General features: G+C 39.4%; 1 protein-coding gene across 3 annotated transcripts in view; it reads left to right on the forward strand.

Moving 5' to 3' along the window:
* LOC137006100 (NACHT, LRR and PYD domains-containing protein 12-like) overlaps window positions 1–26,133 on the forward strand; it is a 114,556-nt gene extending 88,423 nt beyond the window's left edge. For 2 of the 3 annotated variants that reach the window (XM_067366548.1, XM_067366557.1), the window contains exons 11-12: window positions 14,673–14,719; window positions 24,171–26,133. In XM_067366548.1, the coding sequence (XP_067222649.1) occupies window positions 14,673–14,719; window positions 24,171–24,721 (598 nt within the window). In that variant the 3' untranslated portion in view covers window positions 24,722–26,133. Of the gene's footprint in view, window positions 1–14,672; window positions 14,720–14,856; window positions 15,419–24,170 lie in introns of those variants that run through there. The other variant, XM_067366566.1, reaches the window with a different exon arrangement.
* The last annotated feature ends 1,208 nt before the right edge of the window (window positions 26,134–27,341 follow it).

Raw genomic sequence — 27,341 nt, forward strand, 5'->3', positions numbered from 1 at the left:
CTGAGAGACCCTGGTCACACCTGGGAGTGGACTTCGTCACAGATCTCCCGGAGTCTGACGGTAACACATGCATCCTGGTGGTGGTAGACCGCTTCTCGAAGTCCTGCCGTCTAATACCCCTGGAGGGTCTACCTACCGCTATGGCAACTGAATTAATGTTTAATCACGTCTTTCGTCATTATGGAATACCTGAAGATATAGTCTCCGACAGAGGACCCCAATTCGTCTCCCACGCCTGGAAGGCCTTCTTCTCACTCCTGGGTGTGACCGTCAGCCTATCATCGGGATACCATCCTCAGTCGAATGGGCAGACGGAACGCAAGATCCAGGAGATAGGCCGCTTCCTGCGTACCTTCTGTCATGGCCACCAGAACTCCTGGAACCAGTACCTGGGTTGGGCCGAGTACACACAGAACTCCCTCCGCCAAGCTACAACTGGACTGACACCCTTCCAGTGCGTACTCGGCTACCAACCCCCACTGTTCCCCTGGGATGGGGAACCTTCCAATGTCCCCGCAGTCGACTACTGGTTCCGGGAGAGCGAGAGGGTTTGGGACTCAGCTCATCACCAACTGCAGAGAGCCCTGCGCAGACGCAAAATGACAGCCGACCTTCGGCGCTCCGAAGCTCCTGTGTACCAACCGGGGCAGAAGGTCTGGCTGTCCACCAGGGACATCAGGATGCATCTGCCCTGCAAGAAGCTGAGTCCCCGCTTCATTGGCCCGTTCACCATCATCCGGCAGATCAACCCCGTCACCTACCGTCACTGTATTCCCGGCGCCGTGGTGGTCAGCTCGAATACCTCGTCGACTGGGAAGGCTATGGCCCCGAGGAACGCTCATGGGTAGGGCTGGGTATCATTCAAAAATTTTCGATACCGAGACGATACCGATACCTTCACTTCGATACCAATTTTATAAAATCTGTTTAAACAAGATTACATAACCTCAAAAAAAAAAAAAATTTGGTTTTATATTTTAATTTTGTTGACTTTTTTCAGACTCAAAGACTCATCTCCTGAGCCACTGCGGGGAATAAAAAAAGCACAAATTAACTAAATTTACCCAACACAATAAATCAGTGCAAATAGTTTTAATAAAGTTTAGTTTTCAATGCAAAAATTCAGTATGTGAGGCTCTTTTTAAATCACTCTGCAATTGTTCTTCTTCAAAAAAATAATTATTATTAACAAGATCAAAGCGGAAGTAAGAGTGACGCAAGTTCGTTGAAATAAGAGTTCTGTGTCTTTATTAAAATCAACACATTAATGATTCATCTCTCATCCACCCGCAATTAATTTGAATGTTATTTTTTTATTACTTGGCCCGACCCGCAGATTATCCGCAGTATCAGGAGGACGCTGATACCCCTTTTTCAGCAGAATTGTTCGCGTTCTGGAGCCAGAGGCAGAGCCTGTGCTCGTGCAGGCGAACGAGCCTGTCACGAACCGGTCGCGTGTTTCCATAGACTTGAGGGACGAACGCTGATGTAAAGCTGCTGTGTGTTGTACCTGTCCATAACTAGTCTAAAAAACATTGCGCGTTCCGCTGTTTCTGCAGGCAGTGCGACACTTTGTTTTCTGTTAACAGTATTATCTGTAGTGAACCGGTTGCTCACATAAACAGCCGTTTCTCACCCGTCCATTCGGAGATAAACTGAAAACGAAACCGTTGATTCACTCGCCCTCTCGCACATAGGGTCTCTCTCGCGCGTATAGTTTTATATATTTAGATATAAATAATAATGTAGCGCAACGTTACTTGCTCCTCAACGAGACAGCGAAAGCATTTCTCCGCCCCTCTACTCGGCTCCATTCTGAGGTACCGAAATTTGGTACCGAATGACAAGACACTTTTCAATACTCGGTAGTATCGAGGCAGTTCGATCGGTACCTAAAAAGTATCGAGTTCGGTACCCAGCCCTACTCATGGGTCCCCAAGAATGATATCCTTGATCCTATCCTGTTACAGAACTTCCATGCCAATCACCCAGACAGACCTGCCCCACGCCCGAGAGGAAGACCACCACGACGTCGGGGTCCGCGGCCCTCAGAAGCGGGCCGTGGGGGGGGGTACTGTAACAGACACGTCAGGTTCCACCTCACTCCCTTACCCACGCACTCAATCACCAGAGTACTGATCACCGCCACCTGCCACTCATCAGCACTGCAATCAACACCAGTATAAAGACTCCTCACTCACACACACTCACCGTCCGGTCTCGTTTGCTATACCTCTCATGTATGCTTACCTTAAGGACTCCCAACGCCATATCTACCTGCTTCAGACGTCTCCTCCAGCTCCCCTGTCTCCTGCTCCTCGTGTCTACCAACCTGCTTGTGTGTGTGAGTGTCTCCGCCAGCTCCTTCCACCATCTGCATCTACAAGACATATTCAGGACAGTATTAGTTTCTCTTCACCTCTCAACTTCCTATTATCTGCTCAACATCATCCCGTGCTCTGCTTATTATCAATAAACTTACCTGGATTGATATTATCTCTGCCTACGTGTCTCTGTACCATAACAGCTTGGCGGACAGGCGTGTTTTGGAGAAGTTTGAGAGGATCATTGGTGTTATACGCATTTAATCATTTTGAATGGATCCGCATAGTATTTAAATTCAGTCCTTTGGCATCTCCCTGTGGTCTTGTTTGGTATGGCAGGTTGACTTGTTACTGTATTACTGAGCAGAGTAAGTACTTTTAAGTTGTAAAGAATGTCTGCAGAGTATGTTTGCAAAAAATAACTATGAAGGTTTAAATCTATCTTGAGTTTCTTCTTTAAAGAAATTGTAGCGTATGCACACGTATCAGGATAATCAATAAACTTTGGAATGTTCAGAACGCTTTTAGCATGCTGGACTGGGTTGTAAAACCCCCCCAGAGACTGACCAGATCCACATTCCAACACCCCACACACACAGGGACACACAAAAACACACACACAGACAGACACAGAAACACACAATCATACATTTTCAACTGTATTTGTAAACTACCACTATGCTGAAATATATATTTCATATATTTTTAGGGCCTATGCATGTTTCCTAGTGTTTAAATGAGTGTATTTGTGCTAGTGTGCATTTTAACGATACAATTTTGTCTGTAAACCATAACTTCTCTCCTATGCCTTTCTGACCTATCGAGTTTGGTCTCTCCGTAAAGCTCCGGACACGAGCTATTCACTGAGATATGTCACACCGCTGATAAATGCATTTTTCTATGTGTTTAATGATACTGTGAAGAACGCACTCCATTTGGAGATCTGATCTGAGAGTCATAAATCATGCAGATTAAGTCGTGAGGCCAAACAAAGGAAAAGCTTTCCCGCCAACTTTGCACCCATGTTATTGGCTACCCCACCTCAAGGAGGTGTGTCGGCTTATCTGTCATAAAAGCAAAGACGCACAATTTCGGTGCTCTCTCCCGATTGTCTCACGAGCATCTCGTGCACGTTTTTCCCGGACCCCTCCGGTGACCACGCGCTGCCACCGCGCTCAGCTTCGGGATCGCCATCTTCCAGCGAAACTCACTCTCGTCCTCAGTTCAAACCTTCCCGCTGAACGGAGGAAGCCAACGAACTGCACCAGCGCTAACCTGAAATTCGACACACGCAACCAATGCAAGTATACTGCCGTTTCTCAATCTTAGATGATGAAACTGATTTCCGTGCTGGCTTAGGACTGGTTGTGAGTTTGCTACTTGCCTTCTCTCTCTTTCCTTCTCTAATTCTATTCTTGTACATAGGTGTGTATTTTCTTGTATATATATTTAGATGTATAACCTCTGTATTCGTAGTTTGCATATATTAAAACGTTATTCATGCTCGATTGTTCTGTTTGTTCTTTCAGCGGAAAACCCAAGTCACTTTAACGTTTTTTCGATCGCTTTATGCTTTAGTTATTTTCATGGCCAGAGAATAACTCCGTTTATAATATTCTGTGAGGGACTTAGTTTGCTGGACAAACGAGCAGTTTCTCTAAATAATTATTAAACCAGAACTAATCATATATGTAATTGATTATAATTCGTTGTAGTTGATTCACAATATATGTTTAATTCCCCATTGGGTCGATATATGAATCATAATTTATTCATGACCTTATGAATTATTATATTCATATTTCATCCATAAATTGATTAATAACCGCTACATTTCGTTACAAAATAATAGCATGGAGTTGAAAAGTAATAACATTACAATACAAATGTTTTTGTGAAGTAAAAAAAGGGGGGGGGGGGTCGTGCAGTAAAAAAGGTTGGGAACCACTGGTTTGGATAATTCATGTTCCACCTTCACGTAAATGATATTTCCCTCCGACATTCACTCCCAGCCTTTTTAATAAAGAGACATCTTCAGCAGGTGAAGACATAGGTCATGCGTGTTTAGGCTAGTACAAAAATATTACAGAGAGCTGTCCGTTGCTCTTCACTGATGTTGTGTTGCCATCTAACAAGCGTGCAAGCGGATATTTCTTCTGGAGTTGCATTTCTGTTAGCGATAGCTTGTACAACATTTGTATGATCCCTGCTCTTTTTGTGTTTAGCAAAAAAAGGATGACTAAAATTCTTTGTCCCTGTATAAAAAGGACTACTTTTGGCTGCTTAATGGGGATGTGCACGACATATCTTAGACCACATTTGACTGCGCTCCTCACCAGATTCAAGCCATGGCACTTCTTGGAGCCACTTCTCAGAGAAAACTCGGCTGGGACTCAGTCTGACGTTTCTTTTGAGATGGTGGAATGCCAAAGAAGCTACTTAATGTTTGATGTTTTTTGGACATCTCTCACAGTATTAACTTTGGTTGATCTAAAATGGCCACTGTGCACTAATGACCGTCAATGATTTGCACAGCATTTTGAGCATATTAACAGCGCGCATTTTTCATTTTGGCTGTGCATGCATACCAGCATATCAGTTGTGTGCACCCCTGTTTATAAAGTTATAAATATGGATTTTTTTTCTTTTCTTTTTGTTACAAAAACCCATCGCTTCACTTCAGAAGGCCTTTATTAACCCCCTGGAGCCATATGTAAAAAAGCCACTTTTTTTGGCTTCAGAATCATGACCGCCAGGATATTATAATATAACTCTGATTCCTCTGAGAGAAGATTGTCAAATTCACCTAGGATGTAATTATGATTATTAATGTCGATTACAGTTTTTTTTTTTTTACTGCTTACACACATTTTCAAAACTTTGTCTCTGTTTTTCAAAACTTTATACACAAATCCAAGAATTGCACACACAAAATGCAAAATGCCACAAACATCTCAAAAGCAAACATTTGTCTTACTTTTCAAACACATTTGCCATAATATTCTATTTTTGGATATATCATATACACACAATTATTCAAAACCTAAAGCTCTTCTTTCATAAGATGCTATGTACATTTCTGTACAAGATGATGGTGCTGTTGCACTGGATGGCTTTCAACTACTGAGGGCGGACAGAAATACGACAGAGACTGGTAAGAAGAAAGGTGGAGGCCTAGCGATGTTCTTTAATAAGCGATGGTGCAACCTGGGGCACGTTACTATTAAAGGTGCCCTAGAATAAAAAATTGAATTTATCTTGGCGTAGTTGAATAACAAGAGTTCAGTACATGGAAAAGACATACAATGAGTTTCAAACTCCATTGCTTCCTCCTCCTTATATAAATCTCATTTGTTTAACCCTCTGGAGTCTGAGGCTGATTTGGGGCCTGGAGAAGTTTTGACATGCCCTGACATTTGTGCTTTTTTCAGTTGTTCATAAACATATTAATGGAAAAATATGTATGTAAAAGTATGTACATGTTTGTGTTTTTGAAGGAATAACATTTATGCGTGGTTATTGAAAAAACAAAAAACTTAAGTCACTGAAATAAGGCCAAAAAAAGTATAGTAAATCTGTGTTTACAATACTTTAGGGTATTGGGGGTTGTAGACTAGAGTTTTTGCTTCAAAATTATGTAAAAATTATGCTGCCTATTCCTTCATATAAAACAATATATTGATTTAGTTTTTGTAAGACACTTTTTGCCAAGAAACACAGTATGCGAGGAGGCGTGAATCACCACTGAAAATGGGCCATTCTCACCTGAGAAGACAAAAGAATTGGATAGTAATGAGCTGAAATGACTTGCATATTAATGAGGCATTTCAGTCAGGTAGGCTGTGAAAAAAACCTTCTGTGATGTCTCAAGCTCATCATGATATATGAAACATACAGAAAAATATTATTACAATATAAAGTAATGGTTTTATATTATACTTTAAAATATAATGTATTTCTGTGATGCAGAGAGTCTGAATATAGGCTTTTAGTTTAAAAGCATGCACATTTGGAGAAATATTGGATTCTCATGTTCTTATGTCAATTTTCTATACAGAGGAGTTATATTGATTTAATATTCACTGTCATTACTATGAGCGCTGGTGTTTTCAATTCATCCTTGAAGTCGGAGGGCGCTCTGTGCATTTTTAGTCCACAAATTCATCTGAAAGAAGAAGAGTCTATTCCATGAATGGAGTTTCCAATACATACTGCAGCCGGAGGGCGCTAAAGAAACAAAAACTCATCTAAAATTCATCTATAGAAGAAAAGAAAACAGGAACTAACTGCATGTCTTCTAGAGATCGCTAACCATTGCTTTAACATCCAGATAAACACTTTTCAAGACAATAAATACACGATTGAGACGATGAATGCATGTATTGCCTCTTTGCGTCTGAATAGCGCTGGCTCCGTGGGCGTGGCCGCATTAGCGGATAATGATCTGAAACACGGACTTCTGACATGGCTCTCTTTTCATACAGATTACATAAACACAGAAGGTTTGTTTTTGATTTGACTTACATGATTTAAAACCTGACATCTTAACGTTTTTTTAGACATAAGTGTAATTTTTCTGTGATTAGTATTCACTAAGTTACAGTTCATTTTCTGAGAACTATCAGATTGGACTTCGTTGAGAGGGAGAAGAGAGATCACGCATCATGTTAGTTTTCTTTATTTTACAAAAAGCACAACATTTTGTTTTTAATTTGAGTGTATACAAACAAAAGAAGATATTCTATAGTTTAAATTGATATATTACTTATGTCTCTATGACAAAAAATGACAGAGTATTTTAAGTCTGTTTTGCTGCACTCAGACCTCAGAGTGTTAAAAGACCTCTGGAAAAAAGACAAATCTCAACATAACACCGACTGTTACGTAACAGTCAGGATCATTTAATATGTATGACCCCAATATTTGCATATGCCAGCCCATGTTCAAGGCATTAGACAAGGGCAGCCAGTATATGTACAGTTCATTTAGTAACATATTTATTTATCCACGTTGCTCTAAGGAGCGTTACAGAAGGTCTTTTCTCCCAACTGCTGTGAGATTATTTAATCAATTGTGATTGTAAGGCCCACCCAATCGGCCCAATGGCGGTTTCCCACTGGGCAGGGAAGGTTTCTTGCGCGTTCTGTCTTTTCAGTGTGGCAAAGTAGTTTAATTCCAAATATTCCTTTATCTGACTCCATGTTATTATGACCTTGAATTTAGTTTAGAATGTCAATTGATTATTGGTCATTTGTATAATAATTTAGCTTTACATTTGAATATTCTATTTAACTCTTTACTCTTATTATACTCATTCATTCGGTTCTCAGTGTCGCACAGGGTCCTCGCACTGGCCATTCATTAATATGCGGGCCCACGATCACAAACTCGTCAGTCTTGGTCACTAGACAGAGGTAATTGACTATACTATTTAGAAGGCCGCTTTCATGCTTGCTCTGTCTAAAAGTATTTGTGTAGTCCCCTTAGATCTGTATACACTTGAATTAAAGTAACACTAACTCTAGTCAGAGGTCATAACCACTATTTACAGGGAAGTCGACCAATATTACTTCTCTTATAATAGCTTTGGTTTGGTTATGCCATGGTTTCCCATGTACACTTAGCTAGAGTAACGTTACAATAAACAGAGGTAAGGCTCACCCTATTTAGGTTGGTCGATCAACATTTGTTGCCTAAACGGAATTCCTTTTTTAGCCTTTACAGTCTTAAGTACACTTGAACTAATGCCAAGCGTTAGTCGGAGCTCTAAAGTCACAGTTAGTGTGCCCTATGCTCCACTCAACTGGACTTTAGTCCGTTACTAACCTGACGCAGATTTGCAGTAACAATGGATACACAGAATCTACTAAAGTCAATAATTTCAGAGTAAATCAGAATAAAGTCAAATGTGACAATTTATTAGTCAGGTAAATGTATCATGCCAATTACATAATCAATTCAAAGGTGATCAATACCAAACATCAAATGCTCAGAAATAGAGTAAGATGCATACCTGACATTAGGAAAATACACACTGGACACCCAGCAATGAGGGCTCGTCTGAATACAGAAGCCCCCCGAGCCTTTTGCAACATTTCTTTAAATAATCAGACCAAGACAAAACATCCCCCAATGTGGGGCATGAACTTACAATCAGAATTTGCATTGACTAGGGTCACAGACCTCAGGGGTTTGCACCTTGCTGTGGAACAGGAGGTAATTTAGATGAAAGACCCTGGGAAAGAGGCACACCCATGGTTGTAACCAAAGTATCTCTAAAACTCTTAAAACCTTTAATACCTTTGGTTTACTTTTATGTAGATGAGACCATTGTACCAGTTGCATTGAGACATTTCAAATGATACCAGACATGACTGTTAATTCATTTGCATTGACAGAACATTATAATTTGTATATAATCTTTTTAAGTGAACTGAGTGATGGGAAGAATGTGTAAAGGGAAGGAAGTGGGGGAGAAGGAGCAAATGCGAAGGAAGGACAGGATGGAAAGAAGCCTTCCCGCAACTTCACGCTGTGGTGTGTGGAGACAAATGGCTGTATGCGTTTGTGCTGTCCATATCTTAGGAGATCAAAGTATCTGAGGATCTATTGATCTTACATGATCATGACTTGAGTTTGATATGTTGTACTTGGTAGGGGGCAGTTTTGTTATTTTTATTTATTTTATTTTATTTTTTTATTTTACATAATGTATTTATTGTAGTATGTTGTGCTGCTGTGACAATTGAATTTCCCCATTTGGGGATTAATAAAGTAAATCAATCGATCAATCAAAAGATTAAAAATAATTTGCAGAGAGATGTTGAAAAATGCATGGTAAGTGTCACCGACACATCAGGTTCCAACATTCACCAATCCCAGTGCACACCTTCCACAGAGTACTGATCACCGCCACCTGCACCTCATCACCACACTCATCAGCAGCACCATAAAGAGCACACGCACACAGCACTCCATGTCCGGTCTCGTTTGCATATACTTGTGTTAATGCTTACCTCAAGGACTCCTCACGCCATACTTACCAGTCTCCAGCGTGTCTCCTTCCCTCTGTGTGCCTCGTCTACTGTGTGTGTGTGTGTGTGTGTGTGTGTGTGTGTGTGTGTGTGTGTGTGTGTGTGTGTGTGTGTGTGTGTGTGTGTGTGCGCTCCAGTCAGCTCCAGTCACCTCCAGCGTTCTCCAAGCTCCAGCGTGTTCATTCATCTCCGTATCTGAAAGGAAAAGGACAGTAACTATCTCCATTATTATCATCTAAACATTCATTGACTCACCTCTGCTTACCTGTTTCATGCTCCTTGCTCTACTGGTGTAAATAAAAGACAAGTTACCTGTTTACATCTGTGTCTGCCTCCTGTGTACCGTAACAGAAGACCGGACCAACACCGCAGACCCAGTATGAGCCAGCCGGATCCATTTCAGGCCTTGGTGGATGCGCTTCGGCGAACCCTCACCGCCACCATCTCCAGTCACTTCTCCCTCACCTGCACCAGCGAACACCACTGCCAGCACCACAGGATCTTCTTCACTGCCACCGTACGCCAGTCCCATGGCCAAACCGGCGCCTTACTAAGGATCGGCGGAGGATTGCAGTGGATTCATGCTGCAATGCGAACTGGTCCTGGAGATGCAGCTGCACCTGTACCCGAGCGAAACTTCCAAAATCGCCATTGTCATCTCTCAGTTAAGTGGCAAAGCATTAAAATGGGCCGATTCCATCTGATCACAACATGGTGCAATAACACAATCCTATCTGGCGTTTATTTCCCACTTCCGGGAGGTGTTTGGAAAACCGTTTACAGATTCGTCTGCTGGTGAGAAACTCTACAATTTAAAACAAGGATCAATGTCTATTTATGATTATGCTTTGCAATTCAGAATGCTTGCTGCAGTTAGCGGATGGAATGAACAAGCTCTCATTACTACAGATCGTCAAGGATTAGAACCTCGGGTACGGCTGCATCTCGCTGCATGCAAGGACTCCATTGGCCTTGAGAAGTTCATCCAGCTCTCCATCCGCTGTGCCACTCGCATACAGGCGTGCCTCCAAGAGCACCAGGACCCGTCACTTCCCAACATGCTCCTCTGCCGATCCGAACCCGTCAGCTCCCCAGAACCAGCCAATGAATCAATGGACGTAGAAAACTCCCGTTTATCTCCCGCTGAGCCCCGCCGTCGGCTGACCATGAACTTATGTTTGTACTGTGGCGCTCCTGGGCATGCGATTGCGACGTGCCCCACATGACCTCCTCGACCCATGGTGAGTGCCATCATTCCTTTTACTCATAAGATGAAACCACTCCTCACTGTCGTCAATCTTACTGCCGCTGATATCTCCCTTACAGTGGTCGCGCTCCTCGATTCAGGGTCAGCCGGCAACTTTGTCTCCGGCGCCCTCTGCCGTCAGCTACGTCTCAAGACCTCTCCGTCTCCGACGATCTACCAGATCAACTCCATAACTGGCAAGCCTCTCAGCCGTAAGCATGTTCGTACAGTGGCAGGACCTCTCAAGCTTTAAGTCGGTCTACTTCATCAAGAAGAATTACATCTGCTGGTTCTGGAGGATTCCACCGCTGACGTGGTTCTAGGGCACCCCTGGTTGGAGCAGCACAACCCGACCATCTCCTGGAAGACGGGCGAAATCCTGAAGTGGAGCGACACCTGTTTCTCTCGCTGTTTAACTGAACTTCCTGTGCCATCTTCTCCATCTTCTGATCTCTCCCTCTGTGCAACTTCCATCGAGAGTCCAGTTGAACAACGCTCCATCGACATCCCCAAGTGTTACGCCCCTTCAGCGACGTCTTCTGCCCACAGAGGGCTTCCGAGCTGCCTCCACACCTGCTATGGGACTGTGCCATCGACCTGCTTCCGGGCTTACCAGTGCCGAAGGGTAAGATCTACCCATTATCCATCCCGAAGGAGAAAGCCATGGAGGATTATATCAAGGAGGCCCTAGCCCAAGGCCGTCTACTTCTAAAAAGGACGGAGGCTTGCGGCCATGCATAGACTATCGCTCACTCAATAAAATCACCGTCAAATTCAGATATCCCCTTCCTCTCGTCACAGACTGGCCAGAGCCCACTACCATCAAAGAACTGCAACGCTTCCTTGGATTCTCAAATTTCTACCGTCAATTCATTAAAGACTACAGCTCCATCATCCATCCACTCACCAGCCTTCTCCGTAACAAGCCCAAGTCTCTGTTCTGGAACCCAGCAGCCACCAACGCATTCAACCGCCTCAAGGAAGCCTTCACCACCGCTCCCATGCTCGTTCACCCCGATCCAGAACAACCCTTCATCGTAGAGGTAGACGCCTCTTATCACCGGAGTGGGAGAGGTGTTGTCACAGCAGCAGGGGACGCCAAGTAGACTCCATCCATGCGCCGCCTTCTCCCACAAGCTCAGCCCGGCGGAAGTCAACTACTCCATCGGTGACAGGGAACTCCTAGCATTAAAGCTTGCCTTGGAAGAGTGGAGGCATTGGCTGGAGGGAGCCAAACACGCGTTCCTGGTGCTAACCGACCACAAAAACCTGGAGTATCTTCGTTCTGCAAAAAGATTAAACCCAAGACAAGCCCGTTGGGCCATGTTCTTATCCCGATTCAACTACACCATCTCCTATCGTCCAGCCTCAAAGAACATAAAAGCCGACGCTCTCTCCCGTCTCCATGCTCCAGAAGAGCGATAGAAGAACCCGAGCCTATCATCCCGAGCTCACTCATTGTAAGCCCCATCACTTGGTCAGAGGAGACCATTCCCTCCTCCAATGCCTCCACAAACCCTCCGCCGGACTGTCCACCCAGCTTGCTCTACATCACCTGGACACGACGCACTCAAACCATCCACTCCGCTCACACGTCACTAGGCACTAGTCACCCGGGGGTCAATGAAACCCTCTCATTGCTGAAAGAACGCTTCTGGTGGCCAGGGATGGCATCTGATGTCAGAAGGTATGTGCAGGGCTGTCGGGAGTGCGCCATCTCCAAAAGTCCTCGTCATCTGCCAGCTGGGAAACTCCTTCCTCTGCCCGTTCCCAACCGACCATGGTCACACCTAGGAGTGGACTTCATCACTGATCTCCCTGTTTCTGATGGAAATACCTGCATCCTAGTAATCGTAGACCGTTTCTCCAAATCTTGTTGTCTCATTCCACTACGAGGATTACCCACTGCCATGGAAACCGCAGAAATGCTCTTCATGGAAGACTGAAAGGAAGGTCCAGGATATCGGCCGCTTCCTCCGTACCACCAGGACTCTTGGAACCAGATCCTGGGTTGGGCCGAGTTAGCCCAGAACTCTCTCCGGCAGTCGACTACAGGACTCACACCATTCCAATGCGTACTCGGCTACCAGTCCCCCTGGACCGGGGAACCCTTTAATGTTCCGGCAGTGGATTACTGGTTCCGAGAGCAAGAGGGTCTGGGACTCAGCGCACCATCAGCTGCAACGAGCCCTGCGCAGACGCAGAATGACAGCTGACCTTCGCCTTTCCAACACTCCAGTCTTCCAGCCCGGTCAGAAGGTTTGGCTGTCCACCCGGGACATCAGACTGCGTCTGCCCTGCAGAAAGCTAAGTCCCAGGTTCATTGGCCCATTTCCCATCATCAAGCAGGTCAACCCAGTCACTTACCAACTCCAGCTGTCACAAGGGTACCGTATTCACTCCACTTTCCACGTCTCACTCCTCAAACCTTACCACCCTTCTGCTCTCTCCACAGGACCTGACGTGGCTCCCGCCGAACCCCCCTTCCACTCATCCTGGAGGACGGCGCGGCATACGAGGTTCATGAGATCCACCAATCCCAGCGCACACCTTCCCCAGAGTACTGATTACCGCCACCTGCACCTCATCACCACACTCATCAGTAGCACCATAAAGAGCACACGCACACAGCACTCCATGTTCGGTTTCGTTCGCATATACTTGTGTTAATGCTTACCTCAAGCACTCCTCATTCCATACTTACCAGTCTCCAGCGTGTCTCCTTCCCTCTGTGTGCCTCGTCTACTGTGTGTGTGTGTGTGTGTGTGTGTGTGTGCGCTCCAGTCACCTCCAGCGTTCTCCAAGCTCCAGCGTGTTCATTCATCTCCGTATCTGAAAGGAAAAGGACAGTAACTATATCCATTATTATCATCTAAACATCCATTGACTCACCTCTGTTTACCTGTTTCATGCTCCTTGCTCTACTGGTGTCAATAAAAGACAAGTTACCTGTTTACATCTGTGTCTGCCTCCTGTGTACCGTAACAGTAAGCATTTATTTATTTTTTATTTTTTTTACTGTAAGCATTTGTGGCTGTGAATACAGTATTGCACAGTATGAAACAAAATAAATACATCAACCATGTGTAGTTGGAAAAAAAAAAAAAAATAGTAGCAACCAAAAACTAGCATGATTTTGAAACGGGTGACTATTCCAAAGGAAGGGTGTGTATGTGTGTCCTGGTAGGGGGGACTAAATATCCCCACAAGTAACGTAATACCAGTGCATTTTGACTTTGTGGGGACAAACAAGCTTATACATAAATCATACAGAATGATGTTTTCTGAACATCTAAAATAGCAGAATGTTTTCTGTCATGGGTAGGTCTAGAATATACAGTTTGTACAGAATAAAAACCATTATGCCTATGGAAATTTGAATTACGATTGGTTGAGTTTGATTACGAAGGGGGATCGAGTGTGAATCTTTATTGGTGTCGATTTTCAGTCTTTTTTTAATGATAGGCTTACGCATGATGGAAATTTGAAACTTCCACATCATAGCATTCTGTTTTTATTCACAATTTGTACAGTGTCCCAACTTTTTTGGAATCGGATTTGTATTTTGAAACTAATTTCCATGACTTTTCCAAAACTTTTTTGTTTTTTTTCTTATTAATTTCCTATCAACTTTCCCATGCCTAGAAATTATATAGAAGCTATTTTTTTGATGTTTTCCAGGTTTTTCATGAGCGTACGAACTATAGAATATTACTAGTATGTTTAAAGCATGTTTTACCATGTTGTTTTATCTAGATTATCTTGTTTCCATAATCATTGGAAGCCCAAATTGTAATTTCAAAGTGACAATGAAACAATTAATTTGATTAATCACCCTGCACTGCTGTGTGTGTATGTGTGTTTGTAGGTGTTAATGTGCATAGTGATTGAATGTGAGTGTTTGTATAGTGAGTAAATGTGTGTGTGTGTGTAGTGCGCAAATGTAGGTTTTAGTGTGTGTAGTGTGTAAATGTATGTGTTAGTGTGTGTGTAGTGCATGAATGTGTGTGTGTCTGAGCGTTTACTGATTAAATGTGTATTTCCTGAAACTGTTTTTTTTTTTTGCAGTGTGGATCATGGAGGAGAGCTCAGGATTACAGCAGGACTGCACAAATGTATGTCTACACATACACACACACACACGCATTCACAATTTATCTTGTTTAACATGTCCGTTTTGCCATCATTTCCTATATCCATCAAAGTAAACCATCAGATTGAAGTGTGATTTTCACAAAACTGTATGTTTCAGCTTTTTTCAAGGTAAATTTAGGTGTCTTTCCAAAAAAAGGACACTTGCGGACTCCAAAAGGACACCTAATAACCAAATGATATGAGTCCAAATAATTCATACATTTATGTACTCCAAAGCACCCATAAAAAAATCACAGCAAAAATCGTTTGAGAATTCACTTTGTATATTGTGTTTCACCATCCCTGTGTTGTCTTGTGTTTTGTAGGACTTTTATGTTGAAGTGTAATCTTGGTTTTCTTTGTTTCAATTTTCACTTCCTGTGTTTTGGTTTCTGTTCTGCCTTGTACCTTGGCTGTGTTCCACTCCAGTTTTAGACACGTACTCGTGAACTTCCCTAAACACTTCCCCTCGGGGGAATCCCTGCCGCCATTTTGAGGTGCGTTCCACTTCATGAAGTGGACGAGGGAAGTTTACATGGACAGACACTCGCTCCCTCGATTTTAACCGAGGGAGCGAGTCTACTTCATATGTACACTTCCGGCAGCTCCATAACCCACATATCGCGTTTATTTTACCCCACCACAAACAATTCTATGATATATTACTTATTTTTTTAAACATTTAAAACACACATACAGCTATGGAAAAAATTAAGAGACCACTCCAAGTTCAGAAATCAATGTTAAGTGGTCTCTTAATTTTCCATAGCTGTATATACATATAGAATGCTGTAGTAAAATTTGTAAGGGGGAAAAATAAATAATAAATAAGCTCCATTGCGGATAATCCGGGATTCCAAGTGATCAAAGGCTTAGGACGTTCCAGTTCAGCCCATTGCAAAGGTTCTGCCAGAAGTGGGCACTCGTGCAACGTAAGCAATGACGTACATCTGAGTCAACGCGACCAAGGGAAGTTAGCGAGGGAAGGGAATTTAAAAGCCGAACTGGAACGCAGCCCTTGTGTGTTGTTATAAGCTGTGTCCCAATTCAGGGGCCGCACACTTCGAAGTGCATGAAAGGGGTGGGGTTTTAGAGTGGAGGGTTGCCAGGCCTGCGCAACAAAACCATTCCAAAAGTAGTATAATCACAGCACAAGTGTAAAGGTATTCCAATCCCAGACGTGGCAACAATGAGCTGAGCATTGTTACATGGCTAGCGGCTGTGCGCCAGACAGCTGACAGTTGACGTTTATGTGTGCATTTTAAAGTTTATGACTTTCTATTGGGTTTTGACATGTTCACTGCTGACGACGACAGGACACTGGACCAAAATATGTATGGTTAAACTACGTAATGTTAGTTTTATATCGTTAGCAAGTTAAAATGTTAACTTGAAAAATATATGCATTCATATTTATACATTTACTCTGTATTTAAGTCTGAATTTAAAGTACAGTACTTAAGGATTTTATTCAACTGCACTTCATCTCGGAGACAAATATTGCATTTATAAAAAACTGACGATTTGGACATCACGGATATTACAGTTTGATTGGTGAAACCGGGGCATTGCTTACATTTATGTGAATTCACACCTGAAATCCTGTCGTCACTGGTGCGCAATGAACTGTGGGATAGTGTAGACCGCGAAGTGTATTGAGATGGGAGCTTCATTCCACTGGGAAACGGAGAGGGTGCACTTGAAGTCGCTCTCGAATTACGTCAGCCCTCCTCGCGCTGCACTTCAAAGGCTGCTTTCCCCCCATTTTTTTCAAGAACAGAAGTACAGTGCATTAAAATGTGTCAATATAAGTATTATTTAAATGTCACTTTGTCAGTTAAATTTCTCAGTAATTTCTGTACAGTTTATTTTTTGATGTAAGTTAGCAAATGCATAAGTTGTATAAATATATTTGTAATGTAATTTATTTGTAAATGAGCCAGAGTAATTTCTGTTAAACATTTTTTTTTTTACATATGTTCACATGTGTAAATAAAAGAGAATTGTTCTGTTCATTGTTTATTTCTTTTATGCAACTTGTAATTTTACATGAAAAATTATATGTATATAATATTTTTTTCATCATGTAAATTAAATGTTTTTACATTAAATACATCTTTCTAAAGCTACATTACATAAAGTACCTTTTACAACTATATACAACAGAACTTAGATGTAACATCAGAAAAATAGCATAACATTTTAAATTATCAGTATATAAAACAGAACAAAACATTTGTGTACACTTTCATTCGGCTGAGAAGGGAGACGCTGGTGGAGCATATTATATAAATATATTAAAATAGAATCAGAAATATTTGAACATACAAAACAGATCTATGGTCCATTCAAATTTTGTCTAAAGTCATGCTCAGCAGGTATATTTTAAGAAAAATAAGTGAAAGTTTTAAGTGAAAGTTTCTTTTAGTTAAAACAACTGACAGTTAACATTTCCTTTAACATAAAAACAAACAAGGTTAACTAGTTGCTAACGATATAAAACTAACATTACATAGTTTTAACCATACATATTTTGGTCCAGTGTCCTGTCGTCGTCAGCAGTGAACATGTCAAAACCCAACAGAAAGTCATAAACTGCAAAATGCACACACAAACGTCAACTGTCAGCTGTCTGTCGCACAGCCGCTAGCGATGTAACAACGCTTGGCTCATTGTTGCCACGTCTAGGATTGGAATACCTTTACACTTGTGCTGTGATTATACTACTTTTGGAATGGTTTTGTTGCAAAGACCTGGCAACCGTCCACTCCAAAACCCCACCCCTTTCATGCACTTCGAAGTGCACGGCCCCTGAATTGGGACACAGCTATAGTTACCCTCATTAGTTACCATGACATCATATCACCAACACCTGTCCCTTATCAGCCCATTGTTAACTTGTCTATTTAAACCTTTACGCTTCAGTTGTTTGTTGGTCATGCTCTTATGTGTTTGTTCTTGCCGTTGCTCTCGCCTGCTGTCTGTGCTTATGGATTACCGCTTAGTTTTTGTTATTAAATGTTGGTGCTTGCATTTGGATTCTCACTCTGTCTCATGCCTGCACATTCGTAACAGTGTGCATCAGCAAAGAGCTTGTTTACATTTTAGACAAGTCCAGTTACAATACTGAACAGGACCACATAGAGAAGCCAAAAAACCTGAACCAACCTCCTTGACCTGCATATTTATTAAAGTACACAGAAACATACACAGGACAAATTCAAACATTATCCTGAATTTGGTGAAAACAATGTGAATGAACTGAAACGTGTGCATAAATTAGGGCTGAGCGATATATAAAAATATTTGATATCTCGATATTGTCCAAATTTTTACGATATTCGATATGTCTTCATACAGTACAGTCCAAAAGTTTGGAACCACTAAGATTTTTAATGTTTTTAAAAGAAGTTTCGTCTGCTCACCAAGGCTACATTTATTTAATTAAAAATACAATAAAAACAGTAATATTGTGAAATATTATTACAATTTAAAATAACTGTTTTCTATTTGAATATATTTCACAAAGTAATTTATTCCTGTGATGCAAAGCTGAATTTTCAGCATCATTACTCCAGTCTTCAGTGTCACATGATCCTTCAGAAATGTTTTCTAATATGCTGATCTGCTGCTCAAGAAACATTTAATGTGTACAATTGTACAAAATATTTGTGTACAATATTTTTTTTCAGGATTATTTGATGAATAGAAAGTTCAAAAGAACAGTGTTTATCTGAAATCTAATCTTTTGTAACATTATAAATGTCTTTATAATTTATAGGGATAACAGGCCTACCAGATTGTTTGGCAGATGAAGAATTCGAGCCTGTGATGATGGCTCACAGAGTTTCATGCATTGGTATTTTGATTGGTATCGGTTATCTGAAAACCAAAAAACTAGGGATGTAACTGTTCACTCAATTTACGATTCAATATGATCCACGATACTGGTTTCACGATTCGATTTTCTCACATTTTTTTTAACAAAATTATATTTAAATGAGAATGTCTTTTTATTATTTCTCAGACAAAAAGCTGCATATTTCTTTGTGGAATTGAAATATCTTTATAACAACTAAACTGACATTTTAAAAGAAATCCTAAATCAAATAAATAAATAAATAATACAAATAAAAGAAATCTCTTCATATGAGCTCATCTTTGGTTATGTGTGCTGCAGTAGCACTGTCATATCTGGCTATAACATGTTATTTAGCCTATAACACGCTCTCACACATTTATTTTTGGTATTTTTTATTTTTTATTGAAAATTTACATATGTGGTTTCAACAACCAGAACCAAACGTTTTCAGTTCATTCCGATGGAAGCTGAGTCTCACGCTAAGTTAAGTGTGCCACTCAACTTCCATTGGAATGAATCTAAAAACGCTCTGGTCACTTGCTTTGCACGATTGAGATGATGAATGCATGTATTGCCTCTGAATTTGCATCTGAATAGCGCTGGCTCCTTGGGCGTGGCCGCATTAGCGGATAATGAGCTGAATCACGGACTTCTGACATGGCTCTCTTTTCATACAGATTACATAAACACAGAAGGTTTGTTTTCGATTTGACTTACATGATTTAAAACCTGACATTTCAACTTTTCTTTAGACGTAAGTGTAATTTTTCTGTGATTAGTATTCACTAAGTTAGTTCATTTTCTGAGAACTATCAGATTGGAATTCGTTCAGAGGGAGACGAGAGATCACGCATCATGTTAGTTTTCTTTATTTTACAAAAAACACAACATTTTGTTTTTACTCTGAGTATATACACATAAAAGAAGATATTCTATAGTTTCAACTGATATATTACTTATGTCTCTATGACAAAAAATGACGGAGTATTTTAAGTCTGTTTTGCTGCAATGTGAAAAAAACCCTGCAAAACGCGCCGGCGCATTTTCAGACCTCAGAGTGTTAAATCAACTCATCAGCTTACAGTGTGTAAATCTCCTCAGCTTTTATTGTCAGTTGCGCTCACTCTCAAGCTAGCCACCGGTGTCTTTGAACGAGGGGGCGGAGTAAATAATATTTTGAATTTATACTGCAGTATCTATTTCGACCACTGGGTGTCATTCCTACATAGAGCCCCTTTAAATGTTTGAATATCAATCTCAGTCAGATCATTACTAATTACATCATCAGTGTTGTATTTAAAATACTTTTCTAATTACTCTGTCTGAAAAGTAATTTAATTACTCAATAATAAGTAACTTACTAAATACTTCTTAAAATCCCTATAAACCTTGACCTGATGGACAATAGAAAGGAAACTCTTTTAATAATTTAGTCAAACATGGAATAGTTTAGCCTTTTATAGCTTTTTAAAACATTTTAACTTTATTAAAACATACACTATAATACTTTTATTTCTTTATAATACTTATATTTTTTGTAACAAATAGGGATGTTACTATACCAAAAATCTAGTAGTCGGTACCGATTCCACCAAGAGTGCACAATACTCGATACCAAAGTCGACCGCTGTAAAAATATATAAAAATACAAATAAAACAATGTTATATATTTTTCCAGGTAGGTCTAATAGTAAGTAAAAATACCACAGAAATTGAATAATCAAATATAAAATAACTCTACATAGTCATAACTGTATAAATTAAATATAGATGAATCCTTATTAAAGTTTTTATTTGTTGTTTGATAATCATTTATAATACAGAGAGCCAATGTAGACAGTAGCATGTTTTAACACTAGAACCGCCGGGGGTCGCTGTATACCTAAAACCGCCATGCGGGTAAATTTTACCTGTGCACATTACACCTGTTTTTATATGGCTAAATAACATATTATTTCACTGTATTATGCCACAGTCTTCACAAAGAAGTGTCTAGAGTCATGAAATGATAATGTCTTGTCATCAACTATATTTTTGTCCTGTTGTTTTATGTTCAAGGCTTTTTATGCAGGCTACACTAATCACTTTTTTTTATAACGGTCAAGTCTGCACTGACAACAATTAATCATATATTAAGACAACCCATGCTATTTAAATGACTAAAATAGCCTATAGACAATAATGAACAATAATAATTCACCACACTGCATAGGATGTATGATGCGATGACAAATTCAAGCGCACAGATTCACCTTAATTATTTATATCCAAAGTTTATTGATGCTGACTCTCTGTAACTATTGTAACAATCCTGTCCTGAAGAACAGTCAGTCTAATTTTTCTCGGAGGCTCTGGATCGCTGTCAGATGAGCCGTCAGATGCTGAGTCGACCCAGGACGCATCACTGAGCTCACCACCATCAAACTCCTTCACTCATGGCATTTAGGGCTTCTACCTCTTCGGCATCCATAAATCGGCGGCTTTTACTCATTGTGACTTTATTTATGAAACCGATGACCGCTAATTCTGTGAGTGAAAGGTGAATTTGGCAGCACGAAAATACAGGCATTATATAGTGGGTAAATTTGACCCTCGTGGCACTTATAGGTATAAATGCCCTGTTTTATGATCTGGTTTTATCGAAACAATTTTTAACACCAAGGGATTGTAAATTACACAATTTTAGTAAAAGTCAATGACTGGGAGACTTGAATGTTTTATAGAAAACCTGGTATGTGCATTTGAAAAACAGCCACGGGTAAAATTTACCCTGTGGCGGTTCTAGTGTTAAAGGCTGCTAATGGACGGAGACAATACACTGTTACACATGCTGTTCACATTCACATAACCAACACGAATATATGCCAAGAAAGGCATTTTGACATAACTGTGTGTGCATTTTGTTTATGTGTAATAAACAGCGAAAATCTTGCGAGAATGTGTGCACTTTGGTTGAGAGTGCACTGACTGAAGACTCTAGGAAATAACATAAATTTTACCGTAATGTTCTTGCCTACCTGTGTCAAAAAGTGAAGTAATGGGAATATTTCCATTCTGCAAAACAGCCACTCGCTTCTGCCGACACCTTCAGACAGCGACTACACAGCCAAATGGTGTGCTCAAATGCTCTACAGCTAACGATTTTAAAGAGGCAGTGTTCACTTTTACCTTTAGACGACAAATTTAATTTTAAATTCAATATTGATTTAAACAGAACGGTTCAACTAATTTACAGTATCTAACACAAGTGCATTATAAGTAACAGTAATTAAATTACCTAAAAATGAACAGTAGTCCCTTACTTCACTTTTTCAGTGGATAAGAAATTTAATTACAATAATGTGTTACTTAGTAATGTGTTACACCCAACACTGTTTCTCACAATAGTTGAGTTTCAATAACATCTTCAGCATCACTTTTGACTCTTAAACCAACATCATAACATCTTTTTCTCAATGCCACTGTGATCTTGGGCTTGGCTGGAGTTTAAAAGATTCTTATATTGATCTTAGTAATATCAGTGACGGTTCATAAGAGCTTATTCAGATTTGATTGATAACTTATGAACTCCTTCAATCCTGATATTGAACTGAGCTGAATGATGACACAGTTTCTTTCTGTAAAGCTGCTTACCTGCTGAATGAAGCTGGGCATTATGTTTGAGGATCATTCAATGATTTCACAAGTGAACTGAACTGAGATGAATGATGACACAGTTGTGCTTTATGATGCTTTATTGTTGAATTCAGCATGTTTCTCACTGTTCAACTTTGACCCCTTACACTCTTAATGAACACATTAAACTAACATAGATTTAAATAATGACTTCATTGTCTTTTTAGAGCTGCTTTACAGCTGAATCAGCACTTGATTCATATCTGAAGAAATAAAGGTTTCTTACTTGCCTTGAATCATAAGACAAAAACCAAAATCAAAATGTGTTTATAGAAACACTTCCTGTGAACCAGTAAGACACACTATGGTGTTAAATGATTTTAATGGATTCATTTTCACCATAGGAAGAGTCCTGCTGCTTTAGATTCAAGATGAAACGAGAAATGTTTGTAATTATCTTTTAAATCAAGAAAAGATTATATTAGTAGCAATAACATAATAACCAATTACATATTTTGTGTACAGTATAGCTTATTAAAATTATTTATTCTGTTAGTGTGTGTGTGTGTGTGTGTGTGTGTGTGTGTGTTCACCAGACTGCTTTAAAGTGAACAAAATCAGATTAATCTAATGTTTTTTCTTCCTTTTTCTTCATGTTGTTTGTAGACGGGCTAAGCTCTAGCTCTACATGTTTCTACACATTAAAGAGGATTAAAACTCATAAATTGTGATGAGTGTTCAGTTCTATAGTATAATACTTTTTAAATAAGACCATTATAATTATTAGTTAAGAGGAGATTCTGTGAGAGAGGAGAAGATCCTAAATCAAGTTCAGATCTGAGACAAATCCTATGTGAACTCTTCAGATCTGAACTCAAGATTCTGTAATAGATCCAGACCAGAGCAAAGCATGCTGGGAACTAAAAATACACTGCCCAGTTTCAGTTCATTGAACACAAATATGGAGGGCCAAACCTGCAAATAATAACAATAAATAAATAAATGCATAAATAAATATACAAGGAAATGAGAAAAAAGAAAAATAATTGAGTATTTCTACCTTCTACCATTCGGCCCAGGGATCATTTTGAACTATAATATAAAATAGCGATGCACTAGTCCACTGCTCATAAATCCAAAGGTCGCATAATTTCACAAAGCTAAAGTCAGACCATGCTGTTCATTTGCTGTTAATCTTAATTATACAATAATCTAAATGAAAAACAACTGCTCATGTAACATCTTTGTTGGGATTGAGATAAAAATGACAATGAGCTACACATATTTTTGAACAAATAAAAAAAATAAATTAGCCTTAAAAAGAAAAAAAAAACTGCAACCAGTATCAGAATCGACCAATTTGCTTCTAAGAAAATTGGAATTGGCCACAAAAAATAAAAAAAATAGTAATTTCACTGTAAAAACAAATGCAAATTAATTTGGTGTTTATATGGTTAATATTAATGCAACAATCAGCGCACTAAAGTGTATTATTATTATTATTATTATTATTAATAATTAATTAATAATATGATTATTATTAATATGACACCCTGATTTAAATAAATGTGGAAATAAATAAATGCATAAATAAATGAAAAAATAAATAAGGAAATAGAGGTATAAATACTCATTAATTTATATTTTTCCACATTTCCTTGTATGTTTATGCATTTATGTTTTTTTTTCTTCATATATTTATTTATTTATTAATGTATGTATTTATTTATTGTTTTTGCAGGTTTGACCCTCCACACACAAATGAAGTGAACTTTCAGTTTGACGTGTTTAAGTGGATTTACTCCATTAAATCAGGACAGAATGTGCAGTATTTGTGTGCTTTAACTCATTTTAATGAAGTTCATTTAACAAGCAGCAGAAATCATGTTTACAGTGTAGATTAAAAGATGGACAGATTGATGATTCCTGATTGTGATGTGTTTTATCTCCATCAGATTCCCATCGGCTCACTCCGGATCTAAACACAGTGAATAAACTCCTCTGTCTGTCTGAGAGGAACACAGTGATTACTGGCACTCGCACACCGCTGTTGTATCCTGATCATCCAGACAGATTTGATTTTAGTCCTCAGGTGTTGTGTAGTAAGAGTGTGTTTGATCAACGCTGTTACTGGGAGATTGAGTGCAGTGGACCTGTGTTAATATCAGTGTCATATAAGAGCATCAGCAGGAAGGGACGGGGTCATGAGTGTCGGTTTGGATATAATGATCAGTCCTGGAGTTTGAACTGCTCTTCCTCCAGTTACTCATTCAGACACAATAAGATAGGGACTGATCTCCCTGTAGAGTCCATCAGCAGTAAAACAATAGTGAATGTGAATCACTATGGAGTAGGAGTGTATGTGGATCACAGTGCAGGAACTCTGTCCTTCTATAGCGTCTCTGGAGACACAATGATCCTCATCCACACAGTCCAGACCACATTCACTGAGCCGCTCTATCCTGGGTTTATGGTTTGGTCTGAATCATCAGTGAAACTGTGTTGATGAATCAGAACAGACTGACGAGAGATTTTACCCATAATGCTTTGAGCTCATGATGAATCAGTGACAGTGAGATGTTATAGAGTCTCTTCATTACATTAATATTGAAATATCATGTCAGAATAAATGTGTGTGTGTACTTGTCTACCTATATAACAGGGAACATTGATGTTGTAACACATTCCCGAACAGGGGACCACCAAACAAAGAGGGGACATTTTTCAAGTCCCCTGTAGGTCATGCTTTAAATCATATGAAAATCAAGGAAAAAAACGCTCTGGTGATTTTTTTTCTTTCTTTTTTTTTTCCATTTTTGGCCAAGTGGGGACTGACAGGTGTGTGTGTGTGTGTGTGTGTGTGTGTGTGTGTGTGTGTGTGTGTGTGTGTGTGTGTGTGTGTGTGTGTGTGTGTGTGTGTGTGTGTGTGTGTGTGTGTATACTCAGCAACACCCCTGTAGGCTGGAGCAGGAACTACAATGGCCCATAAACACACGTTGTTCACACTCCTCTATTGTTTGAATGGCTTGCTGTCCTAGAGAGGGTCTGAGACTGCGAGCTGCTGATTAACAGGCTGCATACTTAAGGAACCTTTTTATTTATTGTTTTTATACTACTAGGCCAATTATTGAATTTTAATTATCTTCATTATTATTTCACTGTAATGCTAATACATTCCAAGATAATTATCCTTTAAATTGCCAAAATATTCAAGTGTTTATATTTATAACCCTAACCCATACCAGAAAAAATCTTTTATGCATCATTCTACATCTGGGTGGAAGCCTATAACTTACTAGTTTCAAACTTTGCATTACATTAATAATACAATACATTTAAAATTGAAATTTTAAACAGTAAATATTTCAAAATATATATACTCATCCAGTAAAAAATTAAATACAACTGCCATCAATAGAGCCTATAACTTACTAGTTTCAAACTTTGCATTACATTAATATTAAAATTTATTTAAAATTGAAATTTTAAACCGTAAATATTTCAAAATATATACTCATCCAGTATAAAATGTAATACAACTGCCATCGATAGAGGGAACAAACAAAAAAACAAAGCAACATATCAGGTGAAGATTCAAAATTTTATATCGACTTGCTGCATTGAAAATGTTCAGCTGGATTTTTCAAATTATGCAAACAAAATGTCTTTTTTTTTACACGGGCACTTTAGTTGAACCAACTGAAGATTTTCAATAGAACAGTCAACTCATAATTTTGAACTTTGATCTTGACATAGAAGGCCTTTAAGTGCTTTTCAGTTTCTGGGTTTGTATGGATGGCATTATACTTAGTTATATGGGGTACAACAGTAAACTTTGAGTTGCAAGAAAAATACTTGTGTATGCTTAAACTGCTCATTTATCATGTACAGTTTAACTAGTGTGGAAATTGGCATGGAATAGAGAATAAACAAAATGCCTTTGGTCCCCTGTCAGATGGTAAAGTGTGGCTCATGGCAAGAAATGGTATTCAGTGTTACTATGAACATTGCTGCTATATTCAGAGATATACAGAATATGAAATATTGCTAATTGCACTTTACCATCTAACAGGGGACCAATGTCCTTTTGTGTAGTGAAATCACTAGTACACATGCTGCTGCTGCTGCTGAACTTTAGCATGAACACTTTTGCTTTTCTTCAGCAAAAGCCGCCTCTGACATCACATCTTCTCATTGGTTGGATACAGAGGTGCTTCACGAACACAAAATGCAGAGGGTTCCCATCACGTCATTGACGTAGCGTCGATAGTTCCCACGAAAGGGAACTAAGTTTTGTTTTAAATCAAGCAGAAATAGCTCTTTAAGATAACAGTTGAGGTCATCACTTTATACAGTGAATTTTGATTTGATTAAACAAAATGCCTTTAGTCCCCTGTTAGATGGTAAATTGCAACATCTGTTTGGTTGCTTTGCCATTTTTTACCATCACAAACACACTGTAAAGATTTTGTTGGTCAGATCTCAAAATCTTACGTTGACTTGCTGCAAAATTGTCAGTTATTTTAATTAAATTATGTGAACAATGTATTTTAACACTGGCACATTAGTTGAGCCAACTGAAGTTTTACAATGCAACAATCAACATAAAACTTGTTTTATGACCTTTTATGAGTTTTGACCTTCAAAATATTTCTACAGTTTTTTTTTATTGCAAGAACTGGTGTTTTTAGTTTTATTACGAACTTTGCTGTTACATTCAGAGCTAATCATATTATGAAAATTTAAAGGCAACCAAGCAGGTGTCACATTTTACCATCTAACAGGGGACTAGTGTCCTTTTGTGTAATAAAATCACTATAACATGCATATGTTGCTGCTGCATACCATGTACACTTTGACCCTTTTTGGGGCCTGGAAAAGTTTTGACATGCCCTGACATTTGTGCTTTTTGTGTGCTTTTTTTCATTACACTGTATTCAGCACAAACTAGGCTACAATAATATGTGAGCAAAATGTATGTACGTTTGTGTTTTTGAAGGAATAATGTTTATGCGTGGTTATGTCACTGAAATAAAGCCAAAAAAATATATTAAATCTGTGTTCACAAGACTTCTGGGTATTGGATGTTGTAGACTAGAGTTTTTGCTTCAAAATGAAGTAAAATT

The sequence above is a fragment of the Chanodichthys erythropterus genome, chromosome 3 (genome assembly GCF_024489055.1).
Source record: "Chanodichthys erythropterus isolate Z2021 chromosome 3, ASM2448905v1, whole genome shotgun sequence".
Classification (NCBI taxonomy): domain Eukaryota; kingdom Metazoa; phylum Chordata; class Actinopteri; order Cypriniformes; family Xenocyprididae; genus Chanodichthys; species Chanodichthys erythropterus.